The following is a 19,581-nucleotide window of genomic DNA, read 5'->3' as shown; positions in this document are numbered from 1 at the left end:
GTCAGCCTCTCTGCTCCTATGATGCTGCTTGGCCTGCTGTGTTCATCCAGCCCTGCACCTTGTTGTCTCGGATTCTCCAGCATCTGCAGTTTCTACTGTCTCTGAACTAAAATTCCAGTTTTGTTTGGACCATGCCGTTCAACTTGGGTTTTAAAGGCAACTTTTTTGTTTTTCATTTTCAGTGTTTATACTTTGTGACTGTTCTGGTAATAATCTTGGACTAAGCTGGCATTAAATTGTCAGTACTCTAGAAACATTACATATCCTCCTCCTCCCTGCCTCAATGAATCTTCAAAAGTAAAAATGATCAGTTGGGAATTATCTTGTCAGCTATTTCATATCAGACTCTGAAATTGTTTGTACCAAAGGAAATAACCATTCCACGATGGTTGAGATTTCACATTGGATTATTGCTGGTGTGATGCTAGTGCTTTGTGTATATTCTGGCAGTTGTTTTTGTTCCTTTGCTTTCAACCCAGTCTTGTAGCTTTATATTGTGAGATGGTGTTCAAGTTCTCCATGTATCATCTTAGGTGGTTTTGCCCTTGTACTAGAGTCTTGTGGTCAAATACATAACCAGGGCTAATGCTTTTGTACCTCGATGCTGAGGGAGTATTTCATTTTTCAATGACCCACCTTTTTTAGGTGAGATTCTAGTATCTATTATGCAAAAAAAAAATCCAGTGGCGTTATTGGAAGGGCAGGGAAGATCTATATCCCAACCAATACTTAATTCCATACCGGTATCATATCAATTCCATATTGATTTATCTATCCCATTGTTTTTGGGAGGTTGTGCCTTGTGAAAATTTTAATTTGTATAATCAGAGTGGTAACTACATGTCAACAATATTTCATTTTCTGTTAAGCTCTTTGACACACCAGAACTTTTAAAGCACTCAAATGGTTAATTTTTGGTGGTTTTTGATATACTATTGAAAGCCAAATTTTTATTTTAAATAAACATTTTAAAATAACATGGGTTTTATTTAGAAAAAGGTCTTTTCAAGACTCAGTACTTAAATACATTTTTGACAATGTTTGAATGGGTTTTGATATGATCAAGAAAACATAACTCAGTTCTTCTAGCATTTGTGTGCATGTGTAGTTGTAGAGAATGATTGATTTGATTTAGGATGCAAAAATCTATTTGATAAATTTTTTTTGTCCTTTACTATGTTGGAGTATTTTTCAATGAATTTTCAAATGATTTTTGGTAAGTGTCAAGTTCTGGTACCTGACGGTAGACTTGTTATCTAGTCAATTCATGAATCTTGCCTGAAGTATCCTGCATTTTGTGTGAGGGAAGGAGTGTTTTGGCTAGCAGTCAGAGTGTAGCACAGAGCGTAAAACAATAATACAATTGTACTGAGATTTAAAGCAATAAGCTAAATTGCATTAAACAGCAAAACTTGATTGCTTTTTTTTTAATCCCCCAGTCTTAGTATTAGTATAATTATTATTTTAACCATATTTTTCTTGATGTTACGCTTTTAAGCATATGTAGAGAAATAAGAAACTGAAGCAATTTCCCTCCCTAAACAGCAATTTGCTGTGTTTGCTCAGTCATTAGTCATTATGTCTTTAAAAAAAATTACACTTTTAAGCATTGTGGTGCTCTTCTTGGAATATGGAGCTATGTGTGATTTTGCATGGTATAAAGTTCTGTTTGCTCGATCAACAAAATGGTCTACTGTTCCTATTTGTTATGTTCTATGTCATAGGAGCTGTTTGGGAATTTTAACAAAAGTGCAATCCTTATTTCTAAACTCATTATGTTGTTTGCAAGGTAAGATGGTGACTGAACTGGTAATGTCATTGAACTAGTAATCCAGAGGTCCAAGCAATGCTTTGAGCAGCTGGTGGAATTTAAATTCCCTTTAATATATATGAAATATGTAAGCTAGTCTCCGTTATGGTGACTGTGAAACTCTCACTGTTGCAATAGTCCATTTAGTTCACTGCCCTTTCTATTTGGGTGGAGGGGTAATCCACGATTCTGGTCCTGTTTTTGGCAATGGTTAACTGCTGTCCGAAATGGTTTAGCAAGCTAATCAGTCCAAAGGCAGTCGGGGATGAGTGAAAATATTGGCCTTGCCAGCAACTCCCAAGCCCTGTGAGAGAATGGGGGGAGCAGTTTAGATTAAAAAACAAAATACATGACTTTCTAGCCTTGTGAATATGCTGGAAGGAAAAAAAAAAGCTCATTTTGACATTACTATCAATTTCCAACTGCCACCAGCTTACTTTAATAACGGAGACCCTCGCGGACTAAAATAGCTTCTTTTTTAAAAACCTGGATCTGAAATGGCCGCAATGATCACTTGAGCATAGATTTCAGGCAAGTTCAGGAAACCAAAGACCTCTGAACTGAAATTGGGTATTTTATCAAAATTGTCTAATTTGTCTAAAGGTGATGAAACCAGTTAACTGAGTCAGCTGTCCAGGATCTCCCATCGTCTCCTGTTTTAATTTGCACAGTATGACAAGTTGCTCATATTGGACATTTAAAAGGTTGCCTGCTACTCTCTCGTTTGGAAAGGCAATAAAGCCAGATTTGTGATTGCACAAAAGCCTTCAGTGTCTGCTTTTGAAGAACAGCAAGAAAAGGGAAAGAAATTGAATTGGTTAAAGCAAGGGCTGGAAGACGTTTGTTTGTTTGTTTACTTTTAGGGTCAACATCGGTGGTAAAGAAAATGAGAAAAACATCTTTTCACCAAGAACTTGATTCTGCAAATTTTGATGAGGTTACAAGAGCTTGACTAAACACTAGCTTACAATGGTCTCCAGGACTCTTGAACCTGGTGTTAAATGGCCTATTCTTTATCTTCATGTGGAGCTGGAGGAACACAGCAGGTCAGGCAGCATCAGAGGAGCAGGAAAGCTGATGTTTCGGGTAGGGACCCTTCAGAAATAGCGGAAGGGGAAGAGAGCTCTGAAATAAATAGAGGGGTAGGGCTGGGGAAGGTAGGTGGGATGGTGATAGATGAGTGCAGGTAGGGAATAGTGGGGATTGGTCAGTGACATGGGAAGGGCCAATAGGTGGGAGAGAAAATGGACAGGATGTGTCAGGTCAAGGTGGTGGGGATGAGGGGGAGGGTTGGCCATGGGATGAGGTCAGGGGTGGAGAGATTTTTGAAACTAGTAAAGTCCATATTGAGACCATTGGGCTGTAGGCTCCCAAGGCAGAATATGAGATGCTGCTCCTCCAGTTTCCGAGTGGCGTCATTGTGACACTGGAGGAGGCCCCAGATAGATCTGTCGCCCAGGGAGTGGGAGGGGGAGTTGAAATGGTTCGCGACTGGAAGGTGTTGTCACTTGTCGTGAACCGAGCGTAGGTGCTCTACAAAGCAAAGCAGTCTCCAAGCCTCCGCCCGCTCTCACTGATGTAGAGGAGGCCGCAGCGGATGCAGTAAGCCACATGAGACAGATGTTCACCTGCACATCCGCTAATGTGGAAGCTGTTTTTGGTTCCTTGGATTGGGGTGGGGGGGTGTCTGGAGAGAAGGGGAAAGTGTAGGGCCAGGTGTAGCACTTCCTGCGACTGCAGGGGAAGATGCAGGGCGTGGTGGGGCTAGTGGGGAGTGTGGAGCGGACGAGGGAGTTGCGGAGAGAGCAGTCCCTACAGAAGGCAGATAGGGGTGGGCAGGGAAATATATCCTTCGTAGTGGGGTTAGAGTGCAGGTGGCAGAAGTGGCGGAGAATGATATGTTGAATCCAGAGGTTAGTGGAGTGATGCGTGAGGACAAGGGGGATTCTGTCTTTGGTTTTTGTGGGGAGGGGATATGCGGGAAACGCAAGAGATGCGGTTAGAGCATTTTTGACCACTGAAGGGGGAAGTTGCGGTCCTTGAAGTAAGAGGACATCTGGGATGTTCGGAAGTGGAATGCCCCATCTTTGGGAGCAGACGTGGCAGGGGCAGAGGAATTGGGAGTAGGGGATTGCCTTCTTGCAGGAAGGTGAGTGAGAGGTGGTGTAGTCCAGGTAGCTGTGGGAGTCGGTGGGCTTGAAATAGATATTAGTTTTGAGGTGGTCACTAGAGATGGGAGGGAGGGGGGGGGTCCAGGAAGGAGAGAGAGGTTTCAGAGATGGCCCAGGTGAGCTTGATGTTTGGGTGGAAGGTGTTAGTGAAGTTGATGAACTGTTCAAACTCCTCGTGGGAGCACGAGGCAGCACCAATACAGTCATCAATGTGGGGGAATAGTGCCTGTGTTCCTCCAGCTCCACACTGTTATCTTTGACTCCAGCATCTGCAGTTCTTACTATCTCTATTCTTATCTTCTAGAACAAAAGGATGTCCTCCCACACCTTAAACTTTATATCTGTGCTGGCCAATGTCTCATTTTATTTTTTTTCCCCTGTATGTTAGTAAGTAATAAATTTCCTTTTTTTTTAAACTTGTGAAAACCTTGAAGTTTTAATTAGGGCTATGTTTTGGTTGAGAGGGTAGTAGGAACTGTAGATGCTGGAAAATCTGAGGTAACAAGGTGTAGAGCTGGATGAACACAGCAGGCCAAGCTGATGTTTCGGGCCGAGACCCTTCTTCAGAAATGGGGGAGGGGGTTCTGAAATAAATAGGGAGAGAGGGGGAGGCGGATAGAGGAGAAGATAGGCGGAGAGGAGACAGACAGGTCAAAGAGGCTGGGATAGAGCCAGTAAAGGTGAGTGGAGGTAGGTCAGTCCAGGAGGATGGACAGGTCAAGGGGGCGGGATGAGGTTAGTAGGTAGGAGATGGGGGTGTGGCTTGAGGTGGGAGGAGGGGATAGGTGGGAGGAAGAACAGGTTAGGGAGGCGGGGACGAGCTGGGCTGGTTTTGGGATGCGGTATGGGGAGGGGAGATTTTGAAGCTTGTGAAATCCACATTGATACTATTGGGCTGCAGGGTTCCCAAGTGGAATATGAGTTGCTGTTCCTGCAACCTTCGGGTGGCATTGTTGTGGCACTGCAGGAGGCCCAGGATGGACATGTCGTCTGAGGAATGGGAGGGGGAGTTGAAATGGTTCGCGACTGGGAGGTGCAGTTGTTTATTGCGAACCGAGCGTAGGTGTTCTGCAAAGCAGTCCCCAAGCCTCCGCTTGGTTTCCCCGATGTGGAGGAGGCCACAACGGGAACAGCGGATGCAGTATACCACATTAGCAGATGTGCAGGTGAACATCTGCTTGATGTGGAAAGTCTCCTTTGGGCCTGGGATGGGGGTGAGGGAGGAGGTATGGGGGCAGGTGTAGCACTTCCTGCGGTTGCAGGAGAAGTGCCAGGTGTGGTGGGGCTGGAGGGGAGTGTGGAGCGGACAAGGGAGTCACGGAGAGTGCAGTCCTTGAAAAACGGGGACATCTGAGATGTACGGGACAGGACATCCAGTCCCTGTACACCTGCATTCCCCATACAGATGGCCTAAAGGCCCTCCACTTCTTCCTGTCCCGCAGGCCCGACCAGTCCCGCTCCACTGACACCCTCATCCGCTTAGCCAAACTGGTCCTCACCCTCAACAACTTCTCTTTCAATTCCTCCCACTTCCTACAGACAAAGGGGGTAGCCGTGGGTGCCCACATAGGTCCAAACTATGCCTGCCTCTTTGTAGGTTACGTGGAACAATCCCTCTTCGGTACCTACGCTGGCCCTAAACCCCACCTCTTCCTCTGTTACATTGATGACTGTATCGGTGCCGCCTCATGCTCCCACGAGGAGCTTGAACAGTTCATCCACTTCACCAACACCTTCCACCCCAACCTTAAGTTCACCTGGGCCATCTCTAACACCTCTCACCTTCCTGGACCTCTGTCTCCATCTCGGGCAACCACCTAGAAACCGATATCCATTTCAAGCCCACTGACTCCCACAGCTACCTAGAATTCACCTCCCACCCACCTTCCTGCAAAAATGCCATCCCTTATTCCCAATTCCTTCGCCTCTGCCGCATCTGCTCCCAGGATGAGGCATTCCACTCCCGATGGTCCTCGTTTTTCAAGAACCGCCCCCCCGCCCCCCCCCCCCCCCGACCTCGCAAGAACGCCCTCGACCATGTCTCCCGCGTCTCCTGCATTTCCCGCAACTCATCCCTCACACCCCATGCCCACAATAACAACCAAAAAAGAATCCCCCCTCGTCCTCACGTACCACCCCACCAACCTCCAGATCCAATGCATCATCCTCCGACACTTCCGCCATCTGCAATCTGACCCCACCACCAACGACATTTTTCCCTCCCCACCCTTATCTGCTTTCCGGAGGGACCACTCTCTCCGTGACTCCCTTATCCGCTCCACACTCCCCTCCAGCCCCACCACACACGGCACTTTTCCCTGCAACTGCAGGAAGTGCTACACCTGCCCCCATTCCAGGCCCCAAGAAGACTTTCCACATCAAGCAGATGTTCACCTGCACTTCTGCTAATGTGGTATACTGCATCCGCTGTTCCTGTTGTGGCCTCCTCTACATCGGGGAAACCAAGCGGAGGCTTGGGGACTGCTTTGCAGAACACCTACGCTCGGTTCGCAATAACCAACTCCCAGTCGCGAACCATTTCAACTCCCCCTCCCATTCCTCAGACGACATGTCCATCCTGGGCCGCCTGCAGTGCCACAACGATGCCACCCGAAGGTTGCAGGAACAGCAACTCATATTCCGCTTGGGAACCCTGCAGCCCAATGGTATCAATGTGGATTTCACAAGCTTCAAAATCTCTCCTCCCCATACCGCATCCCAAAACCAGCCCAGCTCGTCCCCGCCTCCCTAACCTGTTCTTTCCTCCCACCTCAAGCCGCACCCCCATTTCCTACCTACTAACCTCATCCCGCCCCCTTGACCTGTCCGTCATCCTACCTACACTACACTCCCCACCTCCACTCACCTTTACTGGCTCCACCCCTGCCTCTTTGACCTGTCTGTTACCTCTCCACCTATCTTCTCCTCTATCCATCTTCTATCCGCCTCCCCCTCTCTCCCTGTTTATTTCAGAACCCCCTTCCCCTCCCCCATTTCTGATGAAGGGTCTAGGCCCGAAACGTCAGCTTTCCTGCTCCTATGATGCTGCTTGGCCTGCTGTGTTCATTCAGCTCTACACCTTGTTATCTATGTTTTGTTGAGCTTGATTTTGGCTATGTGCCAAAACGTTTTGATCTTTGTGGCCAACTGAGGACCTAAAAAAAATAAGGAAACTGATTCATTCATCACCTGGTTGCTATGAAGATACCATTTCAACTTGACCAAGTAGTTGCCCTTCAAATGCCAAAAAGTCAGCTTTGTCTAATAGTTCGGCTCTGAGTATCACTGTGATCCAATCTGTCCAGGCACATCAATTCCGTTTGATACCCTGTTGTTACAATGAAGCGGCTTGTTGCATAGAAACATGTTACAAGAATTAAATGGAAAATATAAACTGGTCTGTCCTTGTCTCTAAGGCTGATAACTGTAGTGCCTTTAGCAACTAAACATTTGATTTGCAATTCTTGACTTGAATGGTAATGCACATTTTCAAGAGAGCATTGTGGGGCACGGCAGTAGTATTGCTGGTTAGATCATTATTAAACTTCTGTTTCCCTTTTTACTCTATGGACTTTTATATAAATTGCACCATCGAACAGTTGGTTGTGAAATAGTGATGAAATTCCCATTACTAATTTAGCAATCTGAAATAAATAAAAACTTCTTGTGATAGACTTTAACAAGACTGCCATTACATTCTTGCCACATGAAATTAATTTGAAGTTGGCAATCCTGACTAACTGTGCTTCATCTATGCATTTTTCTCATTGCAGAGTGTGCCCATTTACTACTTGCTCACAATGCTGTAGTAAAGGTGAAAAATGCTCAGGGATGGAGTCCGCTGGCAGAAGCCATCAGCTATGGAGACCGTCAAATGAGTAAGACAATCAGCTGTCTCAATTGTTTAAATTTGGAGTAAACAAAGGTGAATTATTATGCCAGTTGCTCACTCCTCTTCAGACTCTACTTCCAGTTTCATTTAATTACCACTTTGTTGTCGCCTCCGTTATCTACAGAAAAGTGGAATTTTTTTTTAGCCAAAATCTATTGATGTCGAGTCCTTACTCATTCGTAATGTATTTGTTGGTATTGACAAGATTTAGCTACTTTATAAAGTGGTATGAAATTCTCAATCCGTTCTGCAATTAAAGACCTGATGCTTCATGTACTGAGTAAATCTGCCTCCCACCGTGTGAATCTTCATCCTTCATCTTTCAACGCATGCACTGTTGAATTGAAGCAATGTTCAGCCCAAATATTCTATGGCAAAGTTTTTTGTACTCATTTTAAGATGGCTATTGCATAAATCTCAAAAGTGATTCACTAGCAGTTGATTAGTTCAGGGATTTTGATTTGGTGCAACAGTGTAGAGTAGTCAGTTTTGCTAACTTGAGCAGAAGCTGCAGGCTAATGTCATCAGTGAAGGTAATGGGTTGCTGAAGGGAATTAGTGGCATGTAATTACACTGGTGATAACACTAGCAGCAGAGTGTCGCTCACAGCATCACAATGTCATGGATCAGCTATGATATAAAGTTGAACATAAATTGAGTATGCACATCAAATAAAGTAATTTAAGGGATACGTTTAGGGAAAACTAGAGTAAAGATTGAAGTGGATGGTGGCACATTTGCAATGAGTAGATAAGTCTATTTGAAATATGATAGAGGATAGCTGCAATATCAAAAAATTCAGATGCAGTGGATGTCTCAGGATGCAGAACAGATGATGTGAAAACTTTGCTTGAACTGGCTGAAATGATCTTTAATAGTGCTTGATCTTTGTGACTTGCATGCCACTTTTATAATTGATGCAAAGAGGCTGGCAAATGGTGACTGTTGACAGTTATTTGTGATAAATATGGATGGTTTATAAATGGTGAAACTGTATCAATTCTGTTCCTGCTGTATCACTGAATTATAATGGAAGGAACTGAACCAGGAAACCTCTGAAAAGCATAATTTTCAAAATGAGATTTGCTAAAGAGCTATTGAAGTATTTCTTTTCTGTTTTATTTCTAGTCACAGCTTTGTTACGAAAACTTAAACAACAATCAAGAGAAAATGTAGAGGAAAAACGACCTCGATTACTAAAAGCTCTGAAAGAAGTAAGCTTGAAATTTTGTGGCTTTTTTTATACGTCGGAGTGATAATTTAAATGTTCTATGTCACTGTACTCCAGAACTTGATTCTGATGTCATGATCAAGTTTAAGCAGGGGTAAGGGATAACAAGGTGTAGAGCTGGATGAACACAGCAGGCCAAGGTGTGCCTTCCTGCTCCTCTGATGCCGCTTGGCCTGCTGTGTTCATCCAGCTCTACACCTTGTTATCTCGGATTCTCCAGCATCTGCAGTTCCTACTATCTCTTAAGCAGGGGTTACTTTTCTCCAGAGAGGGGAAAGGAGAGATGTTGAAGGGAATCATTCTAGTCTATTGTGTACCCCAGTGTTTATTTTGCATTGTGGCTTGACATTTTGTCCTTGTTCTTTTGAACATATTTCTGTTCTTTTTTCCCCCATCTTTTCATATCACTTACTACGAAAACTTTTATTGTTACAAGCACTAAATTGTTGAAATATTTAATACCAAGAGGCTTGGAAACAGTGGATGAGGTGAAGAGTGTGAGAGAGAGATTTAGTGAGGGGATCAAAGATTACGGGGCAAAGGTGAGGGAATGGAGCTGGAAATATCAGTCATTATCAACTGGCTGACAGGTCTAATTCTGTTTCAATATCTTACAATCTTAAGATCATATGTTTTTTTTGTATTACTAAAACATTGGTTTTCATTATTTTCATAATTACTAGATACTGATTAACAATTTCTTCCAGTTTGTCCTCCTTGCTAATAACAGTGCGTTAATTCACATATGTAACTGTTACCAACAGTTAAGTTGATACCTAACCCATCAATCAATGAACAAGTTTTATATTTCATGCACCAAGCCAAGAAAAAAATACAAAATTTAACTTGATGCAGCCTTAACTTCCTTCTCCACATGGAAGATTGGAAGTGTTGAGCCTATAATTCTTTCTTTCCTTTCCTTTCGAGTCCACTGAAATGCCTTCTGTTGTATGAATCCTCTTTGATACCAAGTTAGCATTTTCAGTAGCTCAACAACCAGATTTTAAAGTGATAATGCTCAGTGTATAGTAGTTTAAAATCCTTTTGTGACCCAAAATATATTGTGCTAAATTAGAAAGGAAGTTGCTGTTGTGATCCTTCTAGGGATTGTCAACATCTTACAAAGAAATCCAAACACCCAACAGTTAATCGACAGAGGTACATCAAAGATTTTGCATGTCTTGACAAAATTTAACTTTATTAAAAAGGAAATTATCTTAAATAAAAGGTGAATCATTTTCAAATAAGATTTGTGCTATAAACCTAGTTCTGCTTTATACTTCCCCCACCAAAACCACTCGCTGAAAGAAGTTTACTTGTTATGAAATCTTTGATATTCATTCACCTTTTCCTGAAACAGACCCAAAAGATTTGCCACAGCACATTAGAATTTGCTTAAATTTTCCTTGGTATTCCATTTCTTCCTCCTGAGGTAGGAGTCTAAGCAGACCTTTCAATTTTTTTTTGGCTAAATGACCCTGCATTGGTTCTTTTACCAATCTTGAAACTGTCAAGTCTTCAGCTTTTAGTCCTGGCTTACCCAGCCTGCTTCCATAGCTTGGAAAGTGTTGTACAAAGACTACAACTATTCAAGGTGAACTGTGTTCTGCCATAAAACACTTTTAAGGACCACTGGAGATTTCTTCCTCCAGCTGCAAGTTAGAACACACATTTGTCTAATTGCTTTCCTTTCTTTAAATCCAAACTGCTGCTGTCAGCAAAAACACAGATAAATTAAACAAAAGAAACTTTTTAACTAATTCATCCTGCATCACTTTTTCAATAGCAAGGTGTCATAATTCCAACAAATGCAAGCAAGTTATCTTGCTTTTTTAATTTAAGTATTTGATTATGTAATTCAGATGAGTAAATTATATTGCTAATCATTTTACAATCCTTTCTCCACTCTCTGGGTCCATTACTAGGTTGGAGAGTGATCATTCTTCATTCGCATTTTTTTTCACCAGCAAATGATTTTGCCTGTCAAACATAGGTTAGCTATTAAGTGTAATAAACCCAGGCTTGTTTGAAGTTCTGAAGGAGGGTCAGAGGACTGTTAACATTAATTCTGCTCTCTGTCCACAGCTGAGTTTTTCCAAAAGTTTCTGCTTGTGTCTCGGTCTTGTTTGAGTGACATTTACATCAGAATTATTTCTCAGCTTCTCTATCAGATGTTAAAATGTTAATTCATAAAACTAGGTTGTCATCTAAAATATACGAATAACTAAGAGGATATTTTTAGTTTTGCGTTTTACTGAATACATCATAGCAAAAGTACAGGTATTATTCCTTGTGGTCTTAGAAACTCAGTATCTTTTTTATTTTATTAAAGAAGAATCAAATTGGAGCAAAAATAAATTAGTAAGAAATTGTTGTTTATTAGTAACAACTAATTCTCCAAATATGAATTCCATAATTTTGAAGATTATAATCCCCTAATACTTTCTATTCATCTAGAAACGGAGAAAGAAACACATTAACATTTCAAGTCTGTGTTCTGAAGGAGAGTCATATTGGACTTGAAACGTTAACTCTTTCTCCACTGATGCTGCCAGATCTGCTGAGATTCTCTACTTTGTTCTAACAAAGCCAAGCCAGCTGCTTCTCTTGTTTTCAAATAGAACAGTTGGCAGCTGGGTCTTATTTTAGACTGATTCTGGTTACATGGATTCAGGTCAGGTGAATTTAGGTCAGGTCAGAACTATTACATATGAACATCTGAATTAAGAGCAGCAGTCTGGCAGTGATTAGGAGGCATTTAGCCTCTTTGTCCTGCCCTGCCATTTCATAAGATTATAGCTAATCTGATTGTGCTTCAACTCTACTTTCCTGTATACCCTGTAACCGTTGACTCTTTTGTTCAAGTAGCAATTTGTACTACCTTTTTTAAATATTGACACCAGCCTCCAGTACTTTCTTGTGGAGAGAATTCCACATACTTGTGATATTGAAAAAGCATGTCCCCTCGTTCCCTATGATAAAAGGGAGACCCTTCTATTTTTAGGGTGATGTGAAGTCTCGGTTTTGCTGGGACAGTCTGATTTTTCTCATTAAATGTTGTAGTGTCTGGACAATTTCATAAGTTCATGTGCAGCAATTTTCAGCTGTCCCGTTTCCCAGACTGAATTTATATGTGGCAGAAGAGACTGAGGTTTCATCCCATTTTTCCTGTAAATACCCCTCGCATTATTGTCTGTAGATTGCAATGGAATGCATCTAACCCCCACCATTTCCTTGACATCTCAGAGGAAGTTTTAACAACTATTCGGTATTGATGGCTCGATTGTTGATGCCTTTGAAGTGATTTCTGAAACAAAGTTGCCGACCCTGGACATGTTCCAGATTTTATCTCAAAACCTCTGCCTTCAACATCTCTTCCCCAAACTCCTGGTCATGATTATCCAGTATATTAATTGTTGTGGAGCCCCAGCTTTCCAAAACATTTCAATGTGTTGCAGTTTTGACCTCTGAAAATCTGGTTAGCCAATTTTAGTTTCTAAACTTATCGAAACTGGGTGATGGCTTGTGAAGCTCAGGATGTTTGGCTCATCAAGAGGGCATAATCTGGTGCTGACTGCTTTGTAGAGCTGGAGATTTTACAGGCCAGAAGGATAGTGTTGTTCAAATAGAATTGCTATTTGCATACACAATTCTAATAGAACTAATGTTGGCCAAATTTAAAAATAAGGTTTTGGCTATTAATATTACTTGGAAATGTCATGTTTGGACATCTGTGTGTATAGCCTTTGTCATTGTGTTGAATGGTGTTAAAATGATTCCTGAATATGTTTTTGTGTTGTAGTCATTTATTCCTTGTTATATTAAGTAACTTGAACAAGTGCCTTTATGATATTTCCTATTTTACTGGATCATTTAAAACTGATTCCTACTTCATTTAACTTGCCACTGTCAAAGTTAGTTCTACAGTCTTTTACACCTCCTTTAGTTTAAAAACGCATTTTCTTCCTTTTCAATTTTTATCCTGCTACTTGCTATTCTTTGTCCCGCATAGGTCCTTACCTATTTCCAGATTTTATCTTCAGTTTTCATCACTTCAGGCTTTAACAAGCAGCTATTCCTGTGGCATGTTTTACAAAATCTGTTTCACAAAGTCTGTTTCTGTTTTTCTCCCCTCAATTTCTCTTTCCTGTCTGTCACTATCTTTGACTTCTACCTAATTTGTTTGTCACACTTAATGGAATTTGTGCAACAATGCAAGTGGGCCGTGGCAAACAGCTGATATTCAAACAAACCAAAAGTTTAGCAATGCTGAAATTTGGCGTGATTGATGTTATTCTTCAGATGACAGTTGTGAAACCACATCGTTACTGTGGCCTAATGAAATAGGCACAGTATAGAACAAGGCAATTCTGTCACCACCTTTGGCACGATCTACCAAAGTGGTTCCAAGACAAAAAAACCTGTTATTATTTTAAACTATTTGGATGAAATTTTAGGAAGCATGGTTAGTATGTTTGCGGGTGACACCAAAGCTGGTAGTATAGTTGTCAATGAAGAAAGTTACCTAAGATTACAAAGGGATCTTGATCAGTTGGGACAATGGGCTGAGTGGTCATAGATGGAGTTTAATTTGGACAAATGCAAGGTATTGCATTAGTAGTATGAACAAGTGTGGGTTTTGTACTGTTAATGGTAGGACCCCAGGAGTGTTATTGAACAGAGACCTAGGGGTTCAGATACATAATTCTTTTGAAAGTTGAATCAGGATTGGTTTGATTTGATAAATTGTCGTGTGTATTTTGTTACAAAATAGTGAAAAGCGTTGTATAGTGTCTCCACTCTCCAATGACTATTAAGATACAGACATGTAGACCAAAATATGAGAATATAAAGGCAGAAAAACAAAATAAAGCAAGTGTCCAACTTTACAGTCCTCAAGTGCTCTGCCATGGGCTTGGTGGCCTGGCACAAGCCTCTTTGCCATGCTGCCACCACTGGAACAAAATTCACCCCTCTTTGGCACCATCTTGCCCCCACCGATACCCCTGCCATCGAGTCTGTGATGGGCCTCAACAATGCAGATGCTGCTGGCGGCCCAAACTCTATGCTGCCGCCATGAGTCTGGTTCAGGCCCACGTTGATGCAACCACCTTTTAATGCTGCTAAGTCTTGTATGGGCCTATGCACGTCGTCACCTCCATGAATCTGCGTTGGACATCGCTGGGAACACAAACTTTTTTTTTACCGCTGCCTTGGGCCAGCCTAGCTGGGCTCATTTGGGTGAGTCCAAGCTGATGTCATTGCTGTGACTGAGCTCTTCTTCAAAAGGTAAATAAACTAAAAGAGCGGGGGAAAGAGAAATGGAAAAAAAAAAAGCAAGGTGGACAAAGCGGACAAGCCCTGGGCTGCGAAGCCCTATTCTACTGCCATCTTGCTGGAACTAGTAGAAGGGTAGATAAGGTGCTTGCCTTCATAGATCAGACCATTGAGTATAGGAGTTGGGGTGTCCTGTTGTGATTATACAGGACATTGGTGTGAGGCCACTGTACCCTGCTATAGGAAGAATATTATTAAATGGGAGAAAGTGCAAAAAAGATTTACAACAATGTTTATAGGACTGGAGGGTTTGAGTTATAAGGAAAGGCTGGATAGGCTGGGACTTTTTCCCCGGAGTGTAGGAGGTTGAGGGATGACCTTTATAGAAGTTTATAAAAACATGAGGAGCATAGATAAGGTGAATAGTAAAGGCCTTTTCCCTAGTATAGGGGGAGTTCAAAGCTAGAGGGCATACTTTTAAGGTAAGAGAGGAAAGACTTGAAAGGGACCTTCAACTTTTTCACTTGGGTGGTTCGTATGTGGAATGAACTGCCAGAGGAAGTGGTAGATGTATGTACAGTTGCAACATTTAAAAGACATTTGGACAGGTAGATGAATAGGAAAGGTTTAGAGGAAAATGAGCCAAATGTAGGCAAGTGGGACTAGTGTAATTTGGGAGGGAAAAATGGTCAGCATCGACAAGTTGGACCGAAGGCTCTGTTTCTTTTCTGTATGACTCTGACTCTACTTGTGTAGTATCCTTTAACGTAATGAATAGTGCAAAAAGTGTGTTGGATCAGGGTCTAGTGATGACGAAGGCACTTTATTTTCAAAAAGAAAATTCTCCTGTCACCTGTAGTTCTTCAAGCTCCCTTTTTTTTTTCTGAAAAGAGATCTCGTTTCAACCCTTCAGCTATAGGAAACTGTTGCTTCATAATTACTATATGTATACCCTCAATGTTAAACACCACAATCAAGTCTCCTTTTGGTCATCTGTTTTAAGAGCTCAGCTTTTACAATCCATCAGTGCTTCTCATATCCCGGATTCCAAGAACCATTTTTTTTTTTTTGGTCAACTTATTTTTATATAATCTCCAAATTCTTCTCATTCTTGCTGAAGTGTCTCTCTTCATCTCAGCTTTAGTACTATCTTATGCAGGTTTAGTATACCTGCCTGGCTTTTCCATAACTCTGGACTGCTTTTATAACCTATCCAGCCATTTACAAACTTTTTTGCCAAACACTTCCCCAAGCTCTCTTGCTCTTGTAATGAAAGCAGAGAATGCTGGAGAAAGTCAGCTGGTCTGGCAACATCTGTGGCAGAGAAACGGTTAATGTTGAGTCCAGTATGTTTGGGAACTGAAGAAGAGCCATTGGACTCGATGCTGTGAGACCTGCTGAGTTTCTCCAGCACTTGTTTTTCATTTCAAATCTCCAGTACTTTACTCTTACTTCTGTTCTTGTACCTTACCGTTCTTTCTAATTTAAAAAAAAAATTACTTCTCATTTGTTTCTGTTGAATTTCATCTTTCTTTCCTTCAGTCTACCTTTTTGTCTTTAAGATTTCCCACTGGTAGTACACTTACAAGCATCTTTTGAGGGTAAACATAATTGATTCTAGTTCTTCAAGCCTCTTTCTGAGCTGTATGTACATTGTATGTTGCAGTTGTTGGAGATTGATTTGAATTGTCAGGTGTTATTGGTCAATTCTTAAGTAAATTGAGATAAAAGGTTATCTGCCATTGTAAAATTCCTATACCTGTACATAAAGTGGAATTAATGTTCCCTTTTGAAAAGCTAACTTTATTTATCTTTTATTTGTTAGCTTGGGGATTTTTATTTAGAACTTCACTGGGATTTTCAAAGCTGGGGTAAGTGTTGATTGTCATGTTCTTTTGACTTTTCTATGCAATTGTAATCTTCAATTATCGTAGAGTTTTCAAATATTAATTTTTTAAATCATTAACAACCAAGCTGTTTTCATCATTTTTTTTCTATCTTTTTTATTACAGTGCCTTTACTTTCCAGAATTCTGCCTTCAGACGCATGTAAAATTTATAAACAGGGTATAAACATCAGGTAACGTGATTTCATATCCTATTATTATTCTTCAGATGTAAACATCAATTACTGAGGGAGCAAATGAGCAAAACCCCGTACGATAGAGGATTAATTTCCCTCCCATTGTCAACTTTTACTGCAAATAAGTTTTTAAATTCATTTTGAAAAATCTGTAGAATTAGTTTTCTAAAATGACATAATTTTAACACATCCTCTAGTTTGCTAGTTAATTAACATAATCACCAGTGCCCATGAGTCTATAGCAATTGATCTGTCTAACTCAATTTACAAAAATATGCTTTTCAAAGTTCATTAAATAGTTGTGTTACAGATTGGACCAGACCAAAATATTCAGAAGATAGCCTAGACCCTAACTTTCTTATTTTACTGGTAAATATATGGTGTTGCATTCTAGATGCAATTTGATTGGTCAACCTACCAGATTTAAGGCAAAATACAAGTTATTCAAACACTATAGTTAAAATGCAACTAAGGACAGGACGAATTGGAATAATTTAACTCCATTGGAAAAGGGTCTAGGCCCGAAACGTCAGCCTCTCTGCTCCTGTGATGCTGCTTGGCCTGCTGTGTTCATCCAGCCCTGCACCTTGTTGTCTCGGATTCTCCAGCATCTGCAGTTCCTACTATCTCGGATTAACACAGTAACTCTTAATAATTAACTGTTCTAAAATAGTAGCATCGCATAAAACACCACGTTGGCAAAAGACAAATTTAGAAAACAGATTGTATCACATGCAATTCTTGTAGCAAGCAGAGAACCCTCAGCTTTTGGCTATAACAGAGAGGGAAAGAATTTCACTTTCACTCACTTTCACTTCAAGACCCCTATGGCAACTGCTGAAAGCTAAACTTTTTCCAAAAAAAAAAATCTGGTTCTATAGCTGGGAGGTTGACCATATGTGTTTAGGCTGCTTCTGTTGTTCCAACTGGCCTTTTTTCTTTTTTTTAAAAAAAAAGGCTTCACAGGTTGTCTCCCAATCTCTTTTTTTCAAAACAAAAGGACAGAGCATACCTCCTTAAAGCCACAGTGTTGTCACAATTGTCAGCATTTCTGATTTAGCTTACAAATCATAATAGCTTCACCCAAATGCTGTCATCTGAAAGCATCCATCTTCAAGGGTCTTTAACTGAATCAAAAATATGCCAGCTTATTGAAACTGACTGGGGGCTTCACATTTTAACAGGTTCCCGATGCAGTTAAATCATATCAGTAGACTGATATTATCCACTTACGTAATCTATTGAGAGTTGTTCCAATTTTAAGATAGCGTGAGACCACCCATTAAACAAATACTACATAGATTATACTCCCCATTGTATTGATGATCACTAACTTTCTAGTGTTTTATTGAACAAAATCGTCATTTTAAATTTTGTTACCAAAAGGTTTGAGTTCAGCTTTTATCATTCACAAACAATGCAAAAAAAATTTAGTTGTCCAGTGAAACATCTCCATCAAAGACTATATAATGCAAAAGATTCTTGAATCTCATAGTAATATTTAACATGAACTATAAACTGCTGTGCAATTAACATGTATTTTCAGGCTTGACACAACTCTGATAGACTTCACAGATATGAAATGTCAACGTGGAGACTTGAGCTTCATATTCAATGGTGATGCAATCCCCTCTGAATCTTTCATAGTATTAGACAACGAGCAGAAAGTTTATCAGCGAATACATCATGAGGTATGTTTTGTACTGTGAACAGCAGCCACAAACTCGAGTTAATTGTAGTTAGAGCACTTATTTATATCCACCTCGAAGAAGGATGTGGAGTTTTGCCTTGTGCATCTATTTTCTTTGGTACATAAGTGGAAACGTATAATGGTAGCTCATACAATTAGCATTCTCCCTACAACTTGTATGCTTATTCACCTGCAAACAAAAAGTACAAGGATTATGTAATATCTATGGTTCTATTTAAAGTCTATTTCAATAAAGCTAAGCAGCTGTTTATTCATACTATGCAGTATTGAGTAGAATTAATAACTCTTGACATCAAGTTGTTTGTGTTTTGTCACTGCAACTCCTACATTAAGAGTTAAACTGAAGCTTTTCATTGTTACTGACCTCATTCCTGATCTTTACCACACTTCAAATGCATGGAATTTGCAATTAGAAACAAATCTAAAATAAAATATGTAATGTGGTCAAATTAATAGAAATATTTAATTGGAATTTAAAACTTCAAATTCTCAAATATATTTTGGAAATAAACAATTTGATAAATTTTATAGGAGTAAAGTTGCAGGGAAATTATTAAATGCCATTCTGCCAGACCCCTTGTAATGAGGAGCTGTAACTATTCTATGATAGACAGTACCAAAAACAATATTGGCTAAGAAGAGGAACAATTTTTTCGGAGTTTGTTTGGGAGAATTTTTCTTGATTTTTGTATTTCTGACCCATTCTGGTGGATCTAGTTCTGGGAATGAGATAGATCAGATGTCAGTAGGGAAACATCCAGGGAGTATAGTACTATAATGTTTAGTTTGGCTGTGGAAACAGGCATTGGGCAGTGTAGAGCTTACTTGGAAAGGAGCTAATTTCAGTGGGGTGAGAATAAATCTTCCCCAAAGGTGAAATCAAAAGTTAGCAAGCAAAACTGACAAAACACTGGGCTGCCTTTATAAAGAGGTGATATTTTAGGTAAAGTCAAGGCTTTTTTTTTTAAAAAAAAAAAAATCCAACCAGGGAAAGCTAAGGCAGCCAAAGCCAGAGCAGTCTTGAATGACCAAAAAGGAGAGCACAGTGATACAGAAAAAGGGAGCATATTACTAATGTAAAGATGAGTTTAAATAAGTGAGAATGAGGCTGAATATAGAACTTCAGCCGAGAATTGGAAAAGATTTATAAGGATGAGGGGAAAATTGAGGGAAGAGATTTCTAGATTCTTTTTCCTTTAGCTAGCATTCTTACAAAACCCAAATAATAAAAGCCTTAAAGGGGTGATGCTAATCTGGGATTGCAAAGAGACCTAATGTAGAAGCGGAGGGATGAAAAAGAGTGCTGGAAAACTCGGTAGGTTTCGCAGCAGCTGTGGAGAAAGAAACTGACTAAATCTTTTGGGTCTTGTATGATGAATCTTTGGAACAGTTGAGGGTAATTTTGTT

The 19,581-nt window shown here is 40.5% G+C and overlaps 1 protein-coding gene across 1 annotated transcript in view; it reads left to right on the top strand.

Moving 5' to 3' along the window:
* Positions 1-19,581, top strand: part of ankrd13c (ankyrin repeat domain 13C) — a 90,987-nt gene that overhangs the window by 46,023 nt on the left and 25,383 nt on the right. The window contains exons 3-7 of the mRNA XM_020522495.2: positions 7,755-7,859; positions 9,002-9,087; positions 16,207-16,252; positions 16,394-16,460; positions 18,010-18,154. Of these exons, the coding sequence (XP_020378084.2) occupies positions 7,755-7,859; positions 9,002-9,087; positions 16,207-16,252; positions 16,394-16,460; positions 18,010-18,154 (449 nt within the window). The remainder of the gene's footprint in view (positions 1-7,754; positions 7,860-9,001; positions 9,088-16,206; positions 16,253-16,393; positions 16,461-18,009; positions 18,155-19,581) is intronic.

This window comes from Rhincodon typus, chromosome 10 (genome assembly GCF_021869965.1).
Source record: "Rhincodon typus isolate 14 chromosome 10, sRhiTyp1.1, whole genome shotgun sequence".
Lineage (NCBI taxonomy): Eukaryota > Metazoa > Chordata > Chondrichthyes > Orectolobiformes > Rhincodontidae > Rhincodon > Rhincodon typus.
Note: the sequence above shows the minus strand (reverse complement) of the source record. Positions and strands in the feature narration are given on the sequence as shown.